We start from the raw sequence: 19408 nt of genomic DNA on the forward strand, positions 1-19408 counted from the left end.
AAATGGCTGATTTCTAGGGCAGGGAAAATATAAGATGATCCTAGAATATCCTGTTGTTCCATAAAGTAAGGGATTGCTTAAAGATCAATGAGAGCATGTCACAGGATAGAGCAGCTAGATCGAACAGATGCCAGATCTGGGACAATCTGTGTGTCAGCATGAGTAATGATAGTAACAGATTATAACCCATTGAATAAAAACAAGAAGCCATTTATCCATGTGGATATTAACCAAATAAACGGGGAAGAAAAACCTCTTACAGTAGATTGGCATCTAATAAATGTGAAATGAATGATGATGTTAGAAGTCTATCAGTGGATGCTGTGCTAGTGGGTGAAAATTTAATGAGGAATAGGCATTTACCAATTCTCAAAGCATCTCCACACAAATTACTTATTGATTACAAGGGAAAATATAGGAACTAAAGAGAGGAGAAACCTTGCAGACATTATCTTATCATACTTATCTATATATTTATATGAAATGGACAATTATAGAACAATAGGATAAAATGTGAACACTTTTTGAATTAGGTAACAGGGAGGGTTTTTTTACTTTCAACTTTTCTGTCAATTTGAGATAATATTGCAGTTAAAAGTTTAAAAGATAAACTTTAAAGTAGCAGAAGAAAATAGAATTATATTTTATGTTTGTCCTTCTCCAATTGACTTAATTCACTCAGCATAATACCCTCCAGTTTAGAGTGTGGGGAGTGTTTCCAACTATGACTCAGGAATCCTGAAAAAAAAGTGCAAGAGACATATAAGATTGATGCATTAACTAGAAGAATAGTAACTATTTCTGCAAGGCAAATAAACAGTGCCGAAGATGGTGTCCAACTGTGAAAAATATTTGAAACTCCTATCACAGGCAAGAAGTAATTCCCTTAATGTATGAAACCTAGAAGTCTGGAAGAAAAAGGACTGATAGGTCAATTTCAAAAAAAAAAAAAAAAAGTGAAATGATATGCATGTAAACTTCACAAAAAATGATGTGAAAATGGCTGCTTTTCTTGTACCCCAAATCAGATTTCTGACTTGGTCTTTTAACAGTCCTGCGACATGCCCCCCCTCCACGTGAACCTGGTGTCCCAGCCCTTTTCGGCCACCAAGGGACTGCTGTACCTCTTGAGTATGAGCCATTATGATGGCTGATGTTGCTTAAACCCATTCCTGCATTATTGTGGATTTACTATTTAATTTGTAGTCACTTGGCATCTTTAAGGCATAATTAACACTGAAGACAGACTTTGGCTGAAAGTGCTAATTAACTGGAAAGTAATGGTATGGCTCTCATTTGTATGTTTCATTGACCTTAAGTAAACCATAGGGCTGGTCTCTTGGGAATGAACCCCAGCTGGGACCTCTGGTCCTGAATGTTTGACTTATTAAGTGGATCATATCACAGCTATTAATCTTGTGTCCTATCACAGAAATAGAGCAGAAGGAAATCTGTGGTGACAGATCCAATTAGGGTCTTTAAAAATTAGAGATCTATATCTTAGGATACTGTACAAGGGTGATGGTTTCTCTCTGGCAAGAGCCTTATTTAGATTAAAAATCATGAAACATTAGTAATACAGAATGAATAATTCTGGCACAACTCTGATTTTACGGATGAGGATATGGGGAACTGGAGGAGGGATATGACTTTTCCAAGATCATGTGAAGTTTTTTTTTTTTTAATTTTATTTATTTATGATAGTCACACAGAGAGAGAGAGAGGCAGAGACATAGGCAATAGGCTCCATGCTCCGGGAGCCCGACGTGGGATTCGATCCCGGGTCTCCAGGATCAAGCCCTGGGCTAAAAGCAGGCGCCAGACCGCTGCGCCACCCAGGGATCCCTCATGTGAAGTTTTAATTGTGGTAAATCAAACTCCACTTTATGATTTTTGCTGTAAAACCTGGGAATCCTTAAGAAGCACATTTGTACTGAGACAGAAGCAGTCCCACATCAGTGTGGTCCACACTATTACTTGGAGTCTTTTGTTTTAATGTTTGCAAGTGATTGTGCGTCTATAAATGGTCAGAAGTCAACTTTGAGTGTAAATTGCTTTCTGTAAAATGCAGCCACACTAACTACAGTTTGAAGAGTTTGGACACATGCATATCATGTAACCACCATCACCACCACCACCACCACCACCACCACCACCACCATGATATAAAATATACTCATTACCCCCGCCCAGAGTTTCCCTTACCCCCTGTTACAGTCAATCCTTTCTTGCCCCCAACCCCAGGCGACTACTGATCTGCTCTTTCTCACTCAAGACTAACTTTTTCCAGCATCTCCTATACATGCCAGCATATTGTGTAGTGCACTACCTCTTTCACTCTGAATAACTTTTTTGAGATTATTCCATGTTATGTGTATCAGTAGTTTGCTCCATTTTGTTGCTGAGTAGCATTCCATTTTATGGATGTACTGTGATGAATCTAGTCACCCACCTCTTCTTGGACATTGAGGTTATTTCCATTTTTGGATTATTATGAATAAAATTTCCATGGACATCTATATACATGCCTTTGTGTGCATATGTGTTTTTATTTTTCTTGGTAGGAATTTTATTGCTGAATAATATGTTAATTATTTAAATTTTCTTAAAGACTAGTTGTTTTCTAAAGTGATCGTAATATTTTATATTACTACCAGCAATTTCTGAGAGTTCTAATAGATTCCTTAGAATTTTTTTTGTACATAATTGTGTTGTCTGTTAGCAGATAGTTTTACTTCCTTTCTGGCATATATTTCTTGAATGTCTTTTTCTTACCTTATTGAACTTGCTAGGATTTCAGGTACATTGTTGATGGTGGTAGTGATAGCTATGTCCTTGCCTTAATCCAGATTAAAATCTGAACACTTAGTTTACCATGAGATGTGGTATTAAACTTCACAACGTTGGGTGTCTGGGTAGCTCAGTGGTTGAGCTTCTGCCTTTGTCTCAGGTCATGATCCCAGGGTCCTGGGATTGAGTCCTGCATTAGATTCACTGCGACGAGCCTGCTTTTCTCTCTGCCTCTCTCTGTGAGTCTCTTATGATTAAATGAATAAAATCATTAAAAAACCCTGCAAAATCTTTTCATGGGTACTTTATAGATTGAGGGTATTCTTTTATATGCCTACTTTGTGGAGATTAAAAAAAAAACCCTTAAGTTGGTTTTGAATTTTGTCAACTGTGTTTTCTGATGCTATTGAGATGATCATATGGCTTTTCTTTTTTGTCTGGTAATATGGTGAATGACATTAACTGATTTTCTGATGTCATGCCAATCTTATAGTATTAAGATAAAGTTGCTTGGTTATGATGTATTTTTCTTCTTATCTATTACTGGATTTAGGATTTTTACATCTAAATCTATGAGGGATGGGATCCCTGGGTGGCGCAGCGGTTTGGCGCCTGCCTTTGGCCCAGGGCGCAATCCTCGGGACCCGGGATCAAATCCCACATCGGGCTCCCGGTGCATGGAGCCTGCTTGTCCCTCTGCCTGTGTCTCTGCCTCTCTCTCTCTCTGTATGACTATCATAAGTAAATAAAATTTAAAATAAATAAATAAATAAATCTATGAGGGATATAGGTCTGTGGTTTTCTTTCCATGTAAACTCTGTATTACTTTAGTATTTGGGTAAGACTGCCCTCATAAAAAGAATGGGGACATTTCTTCTATTTTCTGAAGGTGTTTGAATAAAAGTGTATTATCTCTAACCTAAGGTTTTGATAGAATTCAGTGGGGAAACCACTTGGGGTTTAGCTTCTTTTAGGAAGGCTGTTTTCAGTTGTGAATCTAGTGTCCTTAGTTGACAGGAGGCTCTTAGCTTTTCTTTTTTTTTTTTTTTCCTGGTTCCGTTTGGTAATGTGTTTATTTAAGTCGAATCTATTGGCACTAAATTGTTTGCACTATTTTATTATCCTTTTAATGTGTGTAGGATCTCTCCTGACATTCATTTTCATTTTTGATACTGTTGTTCTCCTCTTCTTCCTCCTCCTCCTCCTCCTCCTCCTTCTTTCTCCTCTTCCTCTTCCCCTCCCCCATTTTTGATACTGGTAATTAGTTGTTTCCTCTTCTTCCTCCTCCTCCTCCTCTTTCTTCTTCACCAGCCTGACAGAGGATTGTCACATTTATTGATATTTTCAAGAACTAGACTTCATTTTTCTCTATTTTCAATTTAATAATTGCTTAATTCTGCTTTTCCTGCTGAGATGTTGTTGCTTCTTATACAACTCCTGGCCTTCCAGATCTAGTAGTCTTCTGTATCTCCATATATCCTAGGACACCTCTCTGTAACATACAACAGTTTATCTAAAGATGTCTCTGGGCTTATGTCTTTAACTAGACTTGAGTCTGTGTAGGTGGCATCATGTCTTGTGCCATCATCCTATACATATAGTAGACCTTTGTTTAGGGTTTGAGTGAGTATATGAATGAATGAATGCTCTTCTGAATGGTTTGCAAAAATGGCAAGAGAGTGGGCTGTGCAGCCTTGTTGTTCTGCATTTAAATCTTGGTTGCGCTGCTTCCTGGGTGTATGGCCTGGGTCAGTCATAATAGCTCTGAGCCTTGTTTAAGAAAACAGGACTTTCCTTGTAGGATTCTTAAGAATGTTAGAATCAGTCTGTATAGATTATTTTATCATAGTATTTTGTACCTAGTAGGGGCTCAATAAAACATATTGAAAGACCTTTTATAGCCTCTGAAAGACCTTTTATTTTAGCTCAAATAATAAGTAGTATGCCTGGAATTTTTTTTTTTTTTTTTTTTGCTTTAGTTTCTTGCCCATTACTGATTTCTGTTATGTCTTTTCCAAGTAAGGACCTCAGCATACTCTGAGAAGGGAAAGTCTCATGCTAGAAGTAGCACATTGCTTCTCAGTATATTGTAATTGAAAAAAAGTTTAGGCATCCTGTGTCTTTTACCTTACCAACTCACTTTCTGTTTTTATTAAAATTTTCTACTCTTATAGGGCCAACAAAAGTTTTTCTTTTTTTTTTTTAATGAAAGAAGAAAGGCAATAATACTGAATAATTTCACAATTTTTTTTGAAACCTACCATTTATATTTAAAATTTAAATTCAATTAATTAACATATAGTATACTATGAGTTTCAGAGGTACAGGGTCAGGGATTCATCAGTCTTGTATAATGCCCAGGGCTCATCATATCACATGCCCTCCTTAATGCCCATCACCCAGTTACCCCATCCTCCACCCTGTCTGCTCCAGGGACCCTCAGTGTATTTCCTATGATTAAGAGTCTTTTATGGTTTGTCGCCCTCTCTGATTTCATCTTGTTTTATTTTTTGTTCCCTTCCCCTATGATCTTCTGTTTTGTCCTCTTAAGTTCCACATATGAATGAGATCATAATTGTCTTTCTCTGATTGACTTATTTCGCTTAGCATAATTCCCTCTAGGTCCACTCATGTCATTGCAAATGGCAAGATTTCTTTTTTTTCAATGTCTGAGTAGAAGTCCAGTTCTCACAAAAATCTTTAATTTGCTTTGATTTTTATAAATTATTTCCCCATAATCATATTTTTTCCATGATTCTTTACAGAGCCAAAGACCTAGCCAATTCCAAGAAAATAGAAACACAGACTATTTCTTCTTTGTCATATAGTACTTGATTGTTATGTAACCCTGTGAATTTTTTGCTGCATTCCTAGGTGATTTCTATTACATCATTCCGTGGAGGTGATTTTTAAATTTACCTTAATATACAAAGTCTGGGGGTATCTGGGTGGCTCAGTTTGTTCAGCATCTGCCTTCAGCTCAGCTCATGATCCCCGGGTCCTGGGATTGAGCCCCGTGTTGGCTCCCTGCTCATTGGGGAGCCTGTTTCTCCCTCTGCCCCTCACCCTGCTCCTGCTCTCTCTTGCTCACTCTCTGTCTCTCAAATAAATTAATCTTTAAAAAATTAAAAAAAAAAAAACACAACACCTCGTGTGTCATTTGTGCTACTTCACAGATTTGGGCATTTCAAGGCCATTGTTCAGAATATTCGTTTCCCTGACCACCATGCCTGCAGTTTGAGAAAACTGCCATGTGTGTGTTGGTTGTTGGGTTGGCTTTGTTTACCAGTTACTTAATTCAGATACTCATTCACTCAGTGTTTACTGAGCTTTCTGAGATCAGGGACTATACTTTATTTATCTTGTTTTAAGCATAAAGCCTGGCACCCAGAAAGTACCCAGAAGTGCTTGAAAAATATAGACCAAACAAATAAAAGTCAGTTGTATTCAGAAGGTTGTTACAGAAAGGCTTATTGGGGGGTACCTGGGTGGCTCATTCAGTTAAGTGTCTGCTTCATCTCAGATCATGATCTCAGGGTCCTGGGATCGAACCCCATGGTGGGCTCCCTGCTCAGTGGGGAGTCTGCTCCTCCCTCTCCCTCTCCTTCTGCCCCTCCCCCTGACTTGCTCTTTCATTTGCTTGTCCACTCAAATAAATAAAGTTAAAGAAAGGCTTGTATGTGAGGGATCTTGTCATTTGCTGCTGATGAGGGATTTTTTAAAAAGTATAAGAAATATTCACAAGAAATCAACAATCCTTTTGAGATGACAGGGCAGTGCCTTATACTATGGGAAAAGCATTTGGGATTTTGGTGAGTCTAAAATATCGTCTTTGGGTGTTAAAAAATATTCTGTATTTTCCTGAGCCCTTTTATTTTATTTTTTTTATAATAAATTTATTTTTTATTGGTGTTCAATTTGCCAACTTACAGAATAACACCCAGTGCTCATCCTGTCAAGTGCCCCCCTCAGTGCCCGTCACCCATTCACCCCCACCCCCCGTCCTCCTCCCCTTCCCCCACCCCTAGTTCGCTTCCCAGAGTTAGGAGTCTTCATGTTCTGTCTCCCTTTCTGATATTTCCCACACATTTCTTCTCCCTTCCCTTATATTCCCTTTCACTATTATTTATATTCCCCAAATGAATTAGAACATACACTGTTTGTCCTTCTCCGATTGACTTACTTCACTCAGCATCATACCCTCCAGTTCCATCCACGTCAAAGCAAATGGTGGGTATTTGTCGTTTCTAATGGCTGAGGAATATTCCATTGTATACACAGACCACATCCTCTTTATTCATTCATCTTTCGATGGACACCGAGGCTCCTTCCACAGTTTGGCTATTGTGGACATTGCTGCTAGAAACATCGGGGTGCAGGTGTCCCGGCGTTTCATTGCATCTGTATCTTTGGGGTAAATCCCCAACAGTGCAATTGCTGGGTCGTAGGGCAGGTCTATTTTTAACTCTTTGAGGAACCTCCACACAGTTTTCCAGAGTGGCTGCACCAGTTCACATTCCCACCAACAGTAAGAGGGTTCCCCTTTCTCCGCATCCTCTCCAACATTTGTGGTTTCCTGACTTGTTAATTTTCCCCATTCTCACTGGTGTGAGGTGGGATCTCATTGTGGTTTTGATTTGTATTTCCCTGATGGCAAGTGATGCGGAGCATTTTCTCATGTGCGTGTTGGCCATGTCCATGTCTTCCTCTGTGAGATTTCTCTTCATGTCTTTTGCCCATCTCATGATTGGATTGTTTGTTTCTTTGCTGTTGAGTTTAATAAGTTCTTTATAGATCTTGGAAACTAGCCCTTTATCGGATACGTCATTTGCAAATATCTTCTCCCATCCTGTAGGTTGTCTTTGAGTTTTGTTGACTGTATCCTTTGCTGTGCAAAAGCTTCTTATCTTGATGAAGTCCCAATAGTTCATTTTTGCTTTTGTTTCTTTTGCCTTCATGGATGTATCTTGCAAGAAGTTACTGTGGCTGAGGTCAAAAAGGGTGTTGTCCTGAGCCCTTTTAAAGTGAGAAGTGTATAAATAATAGTGAAAGGGAATATAAAGGAAGGGAGAAGAAATGTTGGGAAATATCAGGAAGGGAGACAGAACATAAAGACTCCTAACTCGGGGAAACGAAGTAGGGGTGGTGGAAGGGGGGAGGAGGGCGGGTGTTGGAGGGGAATGGGTGACGGGCACTGAGGTGGACACTTGACGGGATGAGCACTGGGTGTTTTTCTGTATGTTGGTAAATTGAACACCAATAAAAATTAATTAAAAAAAAATAAAGTGAGAAGTGTAGAAGTCCTCTTGGATAAGGCATGCCTTTATCTGGGTCATGAGGGAAGATAACATTTATGTAGGTGGAGAGAATCAGTGAGAGCATCCCTGGTAATACAAAAGTTGGAGGGAAGTTGTAAACCTATAGGTGTGGATGATACCCTGAAGAAGGGTGGGAAGTGAGCTTTTAAAATGGCATGAAAAGGGCAGCCCGGGTGGCTCAGCGGTTTAACGCCACCTTCAGCCCAGGCTGTGATCCTGGAGTCCTGGGATCGATTCCCACGTCAGGCTCCCTACATAGAGCCTGCTTCTCCCTCTGCCTGTGTCTCTGCCTCTGTCTCTCTCTCTCTCTGTGTCTCTAATGAGTAAATAAAAAAAATAAAATAAAATAAATTGGCATGAAAGGCTCAAAGAGACGTCTCTTCAAGGCTGACAATAAGTGGCCAGTAAGCACTTTTAAAGATGCTCAGTATCATTAGTCATTAGGAAAATGCAACTCAAAATCAAAAAGAGATGGCATTTTACACCCATTAGGAGGACTATTATAAAAAACAAACCAGCCTACAAAACAGAAAATAACAGATGTTGACAAGGATGTGGAGAAATTAGATCCCGTATGCACTGTTGATGGGACTGTAAAATTATCCGGGAACTGTGGAAAATAGGATGGTGATTCCTCAAACAATTAAATACATGTAAATAAATGAATACCCAAAGGATTGAAAGCATCATCTCAGGCCTGATATCTGTACACCCATGTTCATGGCAGCATTATTCACAATATCTGGAAGGTAGGAGAAACCCAGGTGTCCATCAACAGATACCTGGGATGAACAAAATGTGGCCTCTGCGTGCAGTGGAGTATTATCCAGCTTTAAAATGGAAGTTACAACATGTATGACCCTTGAAGACATGCAGCTGAGTGAAATAAACTAGTTATGAAAGGACAAAAGCTAGGGGTCTTTTTACATGAGGTTCCAAGAGTCCTCAAATTCATAGAGACAGAACAAGCATGATGCTATCAAGAGTTGGGGGAGTTTGGGGGGGATTAAGTGTTTAATGGGGACATAGTTTCAGTTCACGAAAATGAAAAAGTTCTGGGTATGGACAGACGGTGGTGATAGTTGCACAACTGTGCAGATGTACATCATGCCATGGAACCGTAACTTAAAAATGGTTGAGATGATAAATTTTATTATATATATCTTATGATAAAAAATGGGGGGAGGGTAAAAAAATAGCACTGAAATGCATTTCCCATTTCTTCCCACTTTAAGCCATGTTGCCTCAGGGTATCAGATGGTGAGGTTGCAGAGGGAGAAAGGGATTTGTTTAATGCGTGTCTACCTGTTCTTTGGCTACATTTTCTCAATGAATCTGCGCTGAAGTCTACCAAGCTAGGTATTCGCTATTGTCCCCATGTCACAGTGGAGAAGCAGGCTGAGAATGGAGGGAACACGTGCCCAGGGTCTCCTGGAACCAGGGGGTCACACTTAGCTTCACTGGCCCCCAGACCTGTTCTCTGCCCACTGCACGGTGGAGTCTCTCCACTCTGGCCTTCACACAGGACAGTCCTCGTCCTCCTTCAGATGCCCTTCCTGTGACAACATGCACATATATAGGCTGTGTTCTTCATTTTAAAAAAGACTGTAGCTGTGGCTGCCTCTGCACTGGAAGAAAGACTTAGGGCAATGAAAGGCGCGGATCGAAGGCTAAACACTGTGTCTTGCCAGGAGGGGTTACCGACAGGACTCTTGAACATAGAGAGGAAGGCAGGCAGGTAGCTCCTCCCGTCCTTTTGGAAGCGTGGCTTCATTTTGCTCTGAGCAGGCGGCAGGATACCTGGGCCACACCAGGTGCATGTGGCTGTGAAGCCCTGGGTGGCCGTTGCCTGAGCCACACCTGTTTGCGCTCAGGGTGCTCTGACTTCCACGAGTGTCGTCCATAATCAGCTGAAGGCCAGACACGAGCACTTGCTCAGACCTGTTTACCCATGGCTGGGCTGCAGCAGTGCGAGCTCTGGCCCTTCTTCCTGACGTCTGCCTTCCTTGGATTTTCATGACACCGGCCTTTTGTCTCTTGTTGCTGGTGCTTTTAAAGGTGTCGTATCTGTGACACATACCCTAATGCAGATCATTAAGATCTAGTCCCGTTTTCTTTCTTCGTCCAGTTTATCAGCAAGCTTTTCTACGTAAGGAACCACATAGTAAATATTCCAGTTTTGCTGGCCATAAATGGTCGGTGTCATATGTTCTTTGTTTTCTGTTGTTGTTTTACAACCTTTTAAGACTGTAGAAACTGTTCTCGGGGCTGTAGTTTGCTGATGCCTGTGTTAGAACTTTACTGTGGAAGGTTGAGTCACTCTAGTGAGGAACTGAGCTGGGTTTGAGATTTCTTGTTGCTATAGTTACTTGGGTGCACCACAGGCTGCAAAATTCCTCTGGTGTTGTCTTGTGTGGGGGGAGGAAGTAGGGGCTGCTGAGTGCCAGGAGCTTTTCCCAGAACTCTCATCCACCATCCTCAGCCCTCCCTGCATGCCACCACCATGGGTGGGGTCTTTCCACACACCTTTGTTCCTTCCCCACTGGTGCTGGTGGCAGGAGCAGATGGGGCTTCTCTGCTGTCCTGGTCCTGTACTGTGCACCTGGGTCTCATGTGTTGGGCTCCCTGGGCATCCCTGCTCCTCCCCACATAGCAGCCCATCTCTGCCTAGTATCTGGTGTGCCTTGTGGATGAGTGGGTTTCCAGCCCTGCTCACTGGTGGGACACCTCTAACATCACCAGTGCAGGATTCTGGCTCAGGACTAGCTTTTGCCCTTCTCCTCACTAAAATGGATATTTATCCCTGCCTTTGTGCCCTTGACATAGATTGCTCCTCCTCCAGCAGCTTAGGGTTTTGCTTCGGAGGAGAAAGAAAGGTGTGGATGGGGATGAGAGGGGAGTGTGGGGTTGGGCCTGGGGTTTTGGTTTCTTACCTTTCCTTCATTGGCTGCTGAGGAAAGCTCTTCCTCCGGGCCTGTGCTACTAAGGAAGGCTCCCTCTGTTCTGCTGCACCATGGCCAGTCCTTTGTGTGTTTACCCTGGGGGGTCCATGGTGAAAGCCTGGAGGGGGTGGAAACTACCTTCTGGTCTGGGTTTCCAGGGGAGGCCTCCACTATTATTAGAGCCCCTACTCAGCCTTTAGCAGTTCATTAAGGTTGAGCTGATTCCTTCCTACTGATTTGTATGATGGCTGGCTCTACACGTGCTGAGAAGATGTCCCTACCCTTACCTTCTGGAAGGGCCTTGTACCTCCTTGGCCTTCTGGCTCTATGGTTTCCCTGGGTTCAAGGAAGTATCATGAGTTTATAGCCCATTTGCTATACTGACTGTTGGCCTGGGAGCCATACTCTACCTTCCTGATAGAAGTGCCACCTCTCCCCACCTTCCTCATCTGTATGTTTAAGTGATGCTGATTGAAATGTGTTTTTGTCTCTAAAATGCTCTGTGAACCACAGGATAATTTTGGAATCTTTTCCCATTTGCGTATCTGGGCTGGAAATTGTTAGTGCAGACAGAGGACGTCACAGGAAAGATGGTGCAGGTGCCAGGTATTGGAGTTGCCCAGGTGGGGTTGTCTTCAGCCTTACCTAAGTGAAGTCTGCCTTCTGGAAGAATGCTGATCAACTTAGGGATTGTTAACCTATCATTTTTACATCATTTTAGACCCTGGAAGCTATCCTGAACTTCAAATACTCCGGAGGTCCAGGCCACGTTGAAGGGTATTACAGAAACCTCTCCCTGGGGCTGCATGTGGAAGCTGAGCCATCTGTATTCTTCACTCGAGTCAGTACTCTGCCGGCAACCAGGTAAATGACTCTCTGCCCTGTGATGGCCTTTCTCTAGGGTCTGACAGCACTGCACTGGGAATTCTGACTTCATCTTGGTCCCACCTCTAGTCAAATCCAAACCATTATGCCAAGTTGCTTAGCCTTGCTGGGATTTAGGTTGTATAACAGAAAAGCAGTCATTGTACAGACATGCTTTTTTTTTTTTTCAGTTAGTTGTGAGTGGATGGGCTTTACACCTTACAAGATGGCATAATAACGATGCTAACATTGCAACATGCTTGTTTAGGGGCATCATTGTACAGGACACGTTTCCCAGTCATTGCTCTGAGCCTGGTCCTGGCCTTAGTCTGGTTCAGCTCTCCTGTTAGTAGGGGGCTCAGCAGATAGCCGCATGCCTTGGGCACTCCTGGAGGAGTCCTACATCTTTTTCTATGTCATTGCTGGCATCCCAGTAAAACTCTGTGTGCAGAGCCACGCTGTCCAGCATCTAGGCACCTCTGTTCACAGAGCCCCCAGCCATCGGGAGCACTGACCTGTTTCTGCCCAGGGAGACCTTCTTGCACAGAAGTTTTCTCTCCTATTTACCTCTCCAGGCCTGGTCTTCCTTCAGGGGGAAAGAAATGAGACAGTGTGTCTACTTCAAACCCAAAAGTGACCAGAGGTCCTAGAGGTATTCTTCTCTAAAGTGGGAGAATGACATTTCCCATCTCAAACTTTGACTTAGCGTGAACTGGGAGTGGTGGGGTCTGAAAGTGGTGGATGGTGTTTCTACCAACTGGAGTCACTGTGCTGCTCACATTCCTGCCCTGGTGGCCAGCAGCCTGTGGAAAGCAGGTGCTGATTACCATTGAGTACTTGCATATTTTCATGTCTGGTGGTGCCTTACGTACTGGTGCAGGATCCAGTGGGATAGTGGTGGTATTCTTAGAGTTAAGGTGGCACTGGTGGCAAGCACCTCTGTGGCCTCAAGCTGGGGAAAGAGTGTCACATTTAGCATCCCCCTCCCCCCACCAGTGGGTTCTATCCTCCACAGGGTAAAATAGACGAGTGTTGTTGCCCATGTTAACGTTGATATAAAACTCCCTTTAAAGTGATACAGCCCCAAATAATAAGTGTAGTTTTAGTTTATAGAAAAGACTATTCTTCTTCCCAGCCACTGGAGAATGGCTTCACAAGAATTAATGGCTTAGCTTGGGCTTTTTAGCATCACATTTCATCATCTGTCACTTTTTCAGTCTGTGGAGTAATAGTCTTTCTTGCCAAGGCTTGCCTCTGTTTTGAATTTGTTGTATAAAGCATCAAAGCGCTTGGCCCTGGGGGAACTGTGGCCAGGACTGCTGCCAGACGCTGTTCGCTGTTGAGTGTTTCAGGCCCTTCCTGTGCATTAGGGCTGCTCCATGATGTACCTGCCGTGTTCCCTTCTCATCCCTTCATCGCCTGCTGCCACTGTTCATATAAATAGTTCTTGGAAGTAGCACAGGTTGTCACCGAGTTGGATTTTTCACCCCCTCTTGATATCTAGCTTGCATGTCATGGCCCCTGCTGCTCTAAATGACAGCCTAAGATGAGAAAAATGCCACCATGTGGAATGGAGCAAACACACACTTGGGAGAGTTGGTGGTTGGCACAAGTGCTGTTTGGCTCCCACATTCCCCGCCCGTTGACCCTACTCTCTTTTCTATTGGCCTGTGTCTTCTTTTAACTGCTCTTGGGATTTAGAGTGGATTTCTTCTGATCCTCCCTTTCCATCCCTGCTAGGTCTAAGCCTCCCAAGATCTGTGGATTGAACCTCTGTAGTGTCTCTCTATTCCCTCTGCACTCCAGTGCACCATCTTGGTTACTTTCCTTGGGACTCTAGGAATAGTTGCCTGAGTGGTTCCCCTGCTTCCTGTTTTGCTCCTACATCATCCTGTAAATACAAATGTCCCCATGTTACCGTCTGGCTTATAAGACTTACCCAGTACTCAGGAAGTAAAGTTGGAAGTCCCTACTATGATATTCAGTATACTTAGAAATTTGGCCCAGACCTTTCTCTTTAGCTCCCAGTTCTCCACACATCACATGGAGATTTTCACTGGGTATGTCAAGACAGTTTCCTGCAATATGCATGTACATACATCTTTTTCTAAAACTTCTCAAACTGTCATCCCTTTACTTAACCTTTTGAAAAATGTTTGTTGGCCCTTGATGATCTCTATCACCTTGTTTGTAAAATTTTCCTGAGCATGACTAGAGAGGGTGGGTTGATACTTCTATGGGTCTCTGTACTTTTAATAAAGTACTTACCAGACTGTAAACCTTTAAGCCAGCACCTTCAGTGTTTCATTTATTCCTAAAATCAATACCTCCAACATTTCACGTGCTATATAAAGCACTCAGTGGGGTAAGAGATGGATAGAGCATAGTTCTTATGTTTCATCAGCCTGGTAAAAGCTCATCAGGCAGAAATAATACCAAATGGAAACATGGGTCTATATTAAGGAATGTCGAATCCCAGAAATAGAAATAGCAAGTGAATAAATATAAAAGATTGTTCCCCTTGCTCCTTAATTTCTTTAAAAGACTATTGACTATTTAAGGGAAAAAGCATTTAATTTTGTCATGCACATCATACCCTGAAGTAAAATATACAACAGGAAATAGTGAAGAGAAACTAGAGGGAAACAGAGGAGGAGGAATGATAGGTCTTACATTTATGTGTTACCACATTCTAACTTCAGCCATTTCATAAGTTAAAGGTGCATATTGTAAACCCTTTAGCAACCACTTAAAGTATGGATAATAAACCAGAAGAGAGAAAATGGGTTACTAAAAAATATAAAAAGGGAGGAAGAGGTGGCAAGAAGGGTGGAAAGAACTAGAAACATACAGTCAAATAGGAAACAAAGAGCAACATGATAGACTTCAATCCAGTATACCAAGAATTACATTAAATGTAAATGGATTAAAGACTATATTTAAAAGTGGAAGTTGTCAGACTGTATTTTAAAAAAAAACTAGAGTCAACTACATGTTTTCTATCAGAAACTCACAATCATTTACAGATGAAAAGCACAAAGTTGGGGGAAGATATGCCATGCAAACAGAAAGTTGATGTGAATGTATTAATATCAAACAAGTAGACTTTGAGGAGAAAAAGAGATAGGATAATTTGTATTGATAGAATGTTCAAGTCCTCCAGAGTACATAACAATCCTAAATGCAAATATACTTAATGTCAGGAATAAATGGAAGATGACATAATTATAGTTGAATATTTTGACACTTGTATCTCAGTATTTGATAGAACAAGCTAGACAGAAAATTAATACAAATATAGGAAACATGATCAGTTGTAGTGAATAATTCCAGCTACCTGATATTTATAGGACACTAAATACTTATGTTAGAAAAATTGAAATTGAGAAAGACACAAAGGGATGGAAAAATATTCCATGTTCATGGATTGGAAGAATAAATATTTTTATGTGTATGTTACCCAGAACAATCTACACATTCACTGCAATCCTGATCAAAACACCATCAACATTTTTCACAGAGCTGGAACAAATAATCCTAAAATTTGTATGGAACTGGAAAAGACCTCAAACAGCCAGATGGATGTTGAAAAAGGAAACCAAAGCTGGTGGCATCACAATCCCTGACTTCAAGCTATATTACAAAGCTCTGATCATCAAGACAGTATGATCCGGGCACAAAAACGGATGCATAGATCAGTGGAACAGAATAGAGAACCCAGAAATGGACGCTCAAATCTATGGTCAACTAATCTTCGAAAAAGCAGAAAAGAATATACAATGGAAAAAGACAGCCTCTTCAATAAATGGTGCTGGGAAAATTGGAGAGCCACATGCAGAAGAATGAAACAGGACCATTCTCTGGATGAAAGACCTAAACGTGAGACAGGAATCCATCAAAATCCTAGAGGAGAACACAGGCAGCAGCCTCTTTGACCTCAGCTGCAGCAACTTCTTATTAGTTATGTCTCCAAAGGCAAGGGAAACAAAAGCAAAATGAAATATTGGGACTTCATCAAGATAAAAAGCTTCTGCAAAGCAAAGGAAACAACAAAACTAAAAGACAACCTGTGGAATGGGAGAAGATATTTGCAAATGACAGATCAGATAAAGGGCTAATATCCAAGATCTTTAAAGAACTTATCAAGGTCAACATCCCAAAAAACCCAAAGAATCCCATCAAGAAATGGGCAGAAGACATGAATGGACATTCCTCCAAAGAAGATACACAAATGGCCAACAGACACATGAAAAAATGCTCAATGTCACTTGACATCAGGGAAATATAAATCAAAACTGCAATGAGATACCACCTCACACCAGTCAGAATAGCTAAAATTAGTAAGACAGGAAACAACAAATAGTGACGAGGATGTGGACAAGAGGAACCCTTTTTCATTGTTGGTGGAAATGCAAACTGGTACAGCCAGTCTGGAAAACAGTATGGAGGTTCTTCAAAAAGTTAAAAATAGAGCGACCCTACAATCCAACAATTGCACTACTAGGTGTTTACCCCAAAGATACAAATGTAATGATCCAAAGGGGCACTTGCAATCATAGCAGCAGTGTCCACAATAGCCAAACTTGGAAGGAGCTGAAATGCCCATCAACAGATGAATGGATAAAAAAGATGTGGTCTATATATGCAAAGAACATTACTCAGCCATCAGAATGGATGAATACTTACCATTTACATCAAAATGGATAGAACTGGAGGGTGTTATGCTGAGTGAAATAAGTCAGTCAGAGCATGACAATTACCATGTGGTTTCAATCATGTGGAATGTAAGAAACAGTGCAGAGGATCATAAGAAAAGGGAGGGAAAACTGGAAGAAATAAGAGAAACAAAACCAGGAGAGACTCTTAACTCTGGAAAACAAACTGAGGGTTGCTGGAGGGGTGGTGGGTGGAGGGATGGGGTAATTGGATGATGGGCATTAAGGAGGATGGACGTCTGATGTGAGCATTGGATGTTACATGCAACTACATCTGAGACTAATGATGTACTATATGTTGGCTAATTGAATTTTTTAAAAAAAGGAAAGAAAAAAGTTAAAATGAGGATTGTTATAGAGAGCAAATGTTTCAACCACACATCTTTGTAGATTTTAGATATTAAGCACTCAAGACTTGACTCTGGGTTTATAATTTGCTCTGACCATTAAACTATATTTTTTCTTCTGTTTCCATAAAAAAAAGTTTGGTTCTAAAAAATAGTAAAGAGTAGTTATCAATGAAATAGAAAATGAAAAATAAAGTCAATGCAACCAAAAGTTGATTATTTGGAAAGATTAATAAAATTAATAAACCATAGACAGAACAATCAAAATAAAAAGAGAAAGCACCAATTCCTAATACTGTGAATGAATCATTGTAGATTCTACACATACTAATAAAAGAATAATAAAAAGTATTTTATGATAAATCATATTCCAATAAATTTTACAAATCAAAAATGTTTTGAAAGACAAAAGTTACTACAATTGACATGAGAAGAAATAGAGTCTCTGAGATAGCCACATACCAGTTAGAGCTTAAATTCTTAACTAAAGCTAACATAAGGCTCAGATGGTTTCACTATGAAATACATCAAGCTTTTTTTAAAAAAAAAACATTTTATTTATTTATTCATGAGAGAGAGAGGCAGAGACACAGGCAGAGGGAGAAGCAGCCTCCCCACAGGGAACCTGATGTGGGAATTGATCCTGTACCCCAGGATCATGCCCTGAGCTGAAGGCAGATGGTCAACCACTGAGCCACCCAGACATCCCTACATCAAGCTTTTTTTTTTTTTTTTTAATTTTATTTTATTTTATTTTATTTTATTTTATTTTATTTTATTTATTTATGATAGTCACAGAGAGAGAGAGAGAGGCAGAGACACAGGCAGAGGGAGAAGCAGGCTCCATGCACCGGGAGCCTGATGTGGGATTCGATCCCGGGTCTCCAGGATCACGCCCTGGGCCAAAGGCAGGCGCTAAACCGCTGCGCCACCCAGAGATCCCTACATCAAGCTTTTAAGAAAGAAATAATACTACTTCTACAAAAATTCTTCTAGAAGTAGACAATGGAGGGAATACTTCACATTCTCATTTTATGACACTGTCTTCACCGTGATGCCAAATCCACAGAGACATTATGAGAAAGTATTGTGACAGTGTCCTCATATGCATAATTGTAAAAATTCAGAACCAAATATTAATGAATCACCTCCAGCAATATCAAAGAACACAAGATGAACAGTTTGGGTTTCATCCAGCAACAAAAGGTCGCTTTACCATTGAAAAATCAGCCCATTAAGTTATATACTGATAGAATAAAGGAGAAAAATGAGACGTCAGTTGAACAACAACAACAAAATCATATAACAAAATTCAACACTTATGATAGAAAGTGTCCATAAACAAGGTTTGGAGAACTTCTGGCAACCTGGTCTAGGCCATCTAAAAACTCCTCAAATTATATAGTTAACATTGTACTTAATTGTGAAAGACTGAGCACTTTTCCTCTATGATCAGGATCAGTTGGGGTGAGTATGTTTGCTTTTGCCAGTGTATTCATTACTTTTCTACCAGTCCTACCTAATCAGAGCAGTGAGATGACAAAATAATTAAGGCAATATAAATTGGAAGTGAAATACAGTTATTTTTCACGTGTTTGCATGATACATGTGATCACATAAATATTCTAAGAGATTACCACGCAAAGATATTATAAGCACTAAGAAGTCAAGTTAGTAAGATTGTGGGATGATACCGTATTCAGGAATCAGTTGTAGTTTTATATACTAGCAATTAATTTGAAATGAAATTTTGAAAATGTAATAAAAAATATAACATTTAAGGGTAAATCTTCTTAAATATGGTCTCTACCTTGTAAATGATAAAGCACAGGTCAGGGAAATTAGCACTTAAATAATTAGGGAGGTATACCATGTTTGTTGATTGGAAGAATCAATTATTACTAAGATACCAGTTTTCCCAAATTGGATTATAAATTCAGTGTAATTCCAATGAAAATTCCAGGGATTTTGTTTTGTTTGTTTGTTTTAGTGCAGTTGACAAGTTTTTTAAAGAAATTACTTCAAGATGAAACTGGCTTTTGCCAATGGACCAGACATGTGTCTTGACAAAAAAATAAGTTGGAGGGTGTAGGGTATGATTTTAAGACTTAATATAATGTTACAGTAATTAAGAAAGTATTATTGTTATAAAGATAGACAAAGGGATTGATGGATCATAACAGTCCAGAAATAGGCTTTCTCATATATGACCAATTGATTTTTTTTTAAAGATTTACTTATTTGAGAGAGAGAGAGAGAGAGAGCGCACAGCGGGGAGGGGCAGAGGGAGAGGGAGAAGCTTAAGTGGACTCCACACTAAGCTTAGAGCTTGTCGTGGGCCTCGATCTCATGACCCTGAGATCAGACCTGAGCCAAAAGCAAGATTCAGATACTTAACCAACTGTGTCACACAGGTGTCCCTGACCAACTGA

At 40.5% G+C, this 19408-nt stretch overlaps 1 protein-coding gene across 7 annotated transcripts in view; it reads left to right on the forward strand.

The window, feature by feature from the left end:
- TRAPPC9 (trafficking protein particle complex subunit 9) overlaps nucleotides 1-19408 on the forward strand; it is a 541182-nt gene that overhangs the window by 329942 nt on the left and 191832 nt on the right. For all 7 annotated transcript variants that reach the window (XM_072733818.1, XM_072733819.1, XM_025985035.2 and 4 more), the window contains one exon: nucleotides 11772-11914. In XM_072733818.1, coding sequence (XP_072589919.1) covers nucleotides 11772-11914 — 143 coding nt within the window. The remainder of the gene's footprint in view (nucleotides 1-11771; nucleotides 11915-19408) is intronic.

This window comes from Vulpes vulpes, chromosome 13 (assembly GCF_048418805.1).
Source record: "Vulpes vulpes isolate BD-2025 chromosome 13, VulVul3, whole genome shotgun sequence".
NCBI lineage: Eukaryota > Metazoa > Chordata > Mammalia > Carnivora > Canidae > Vulpes > Vulpes vulpes.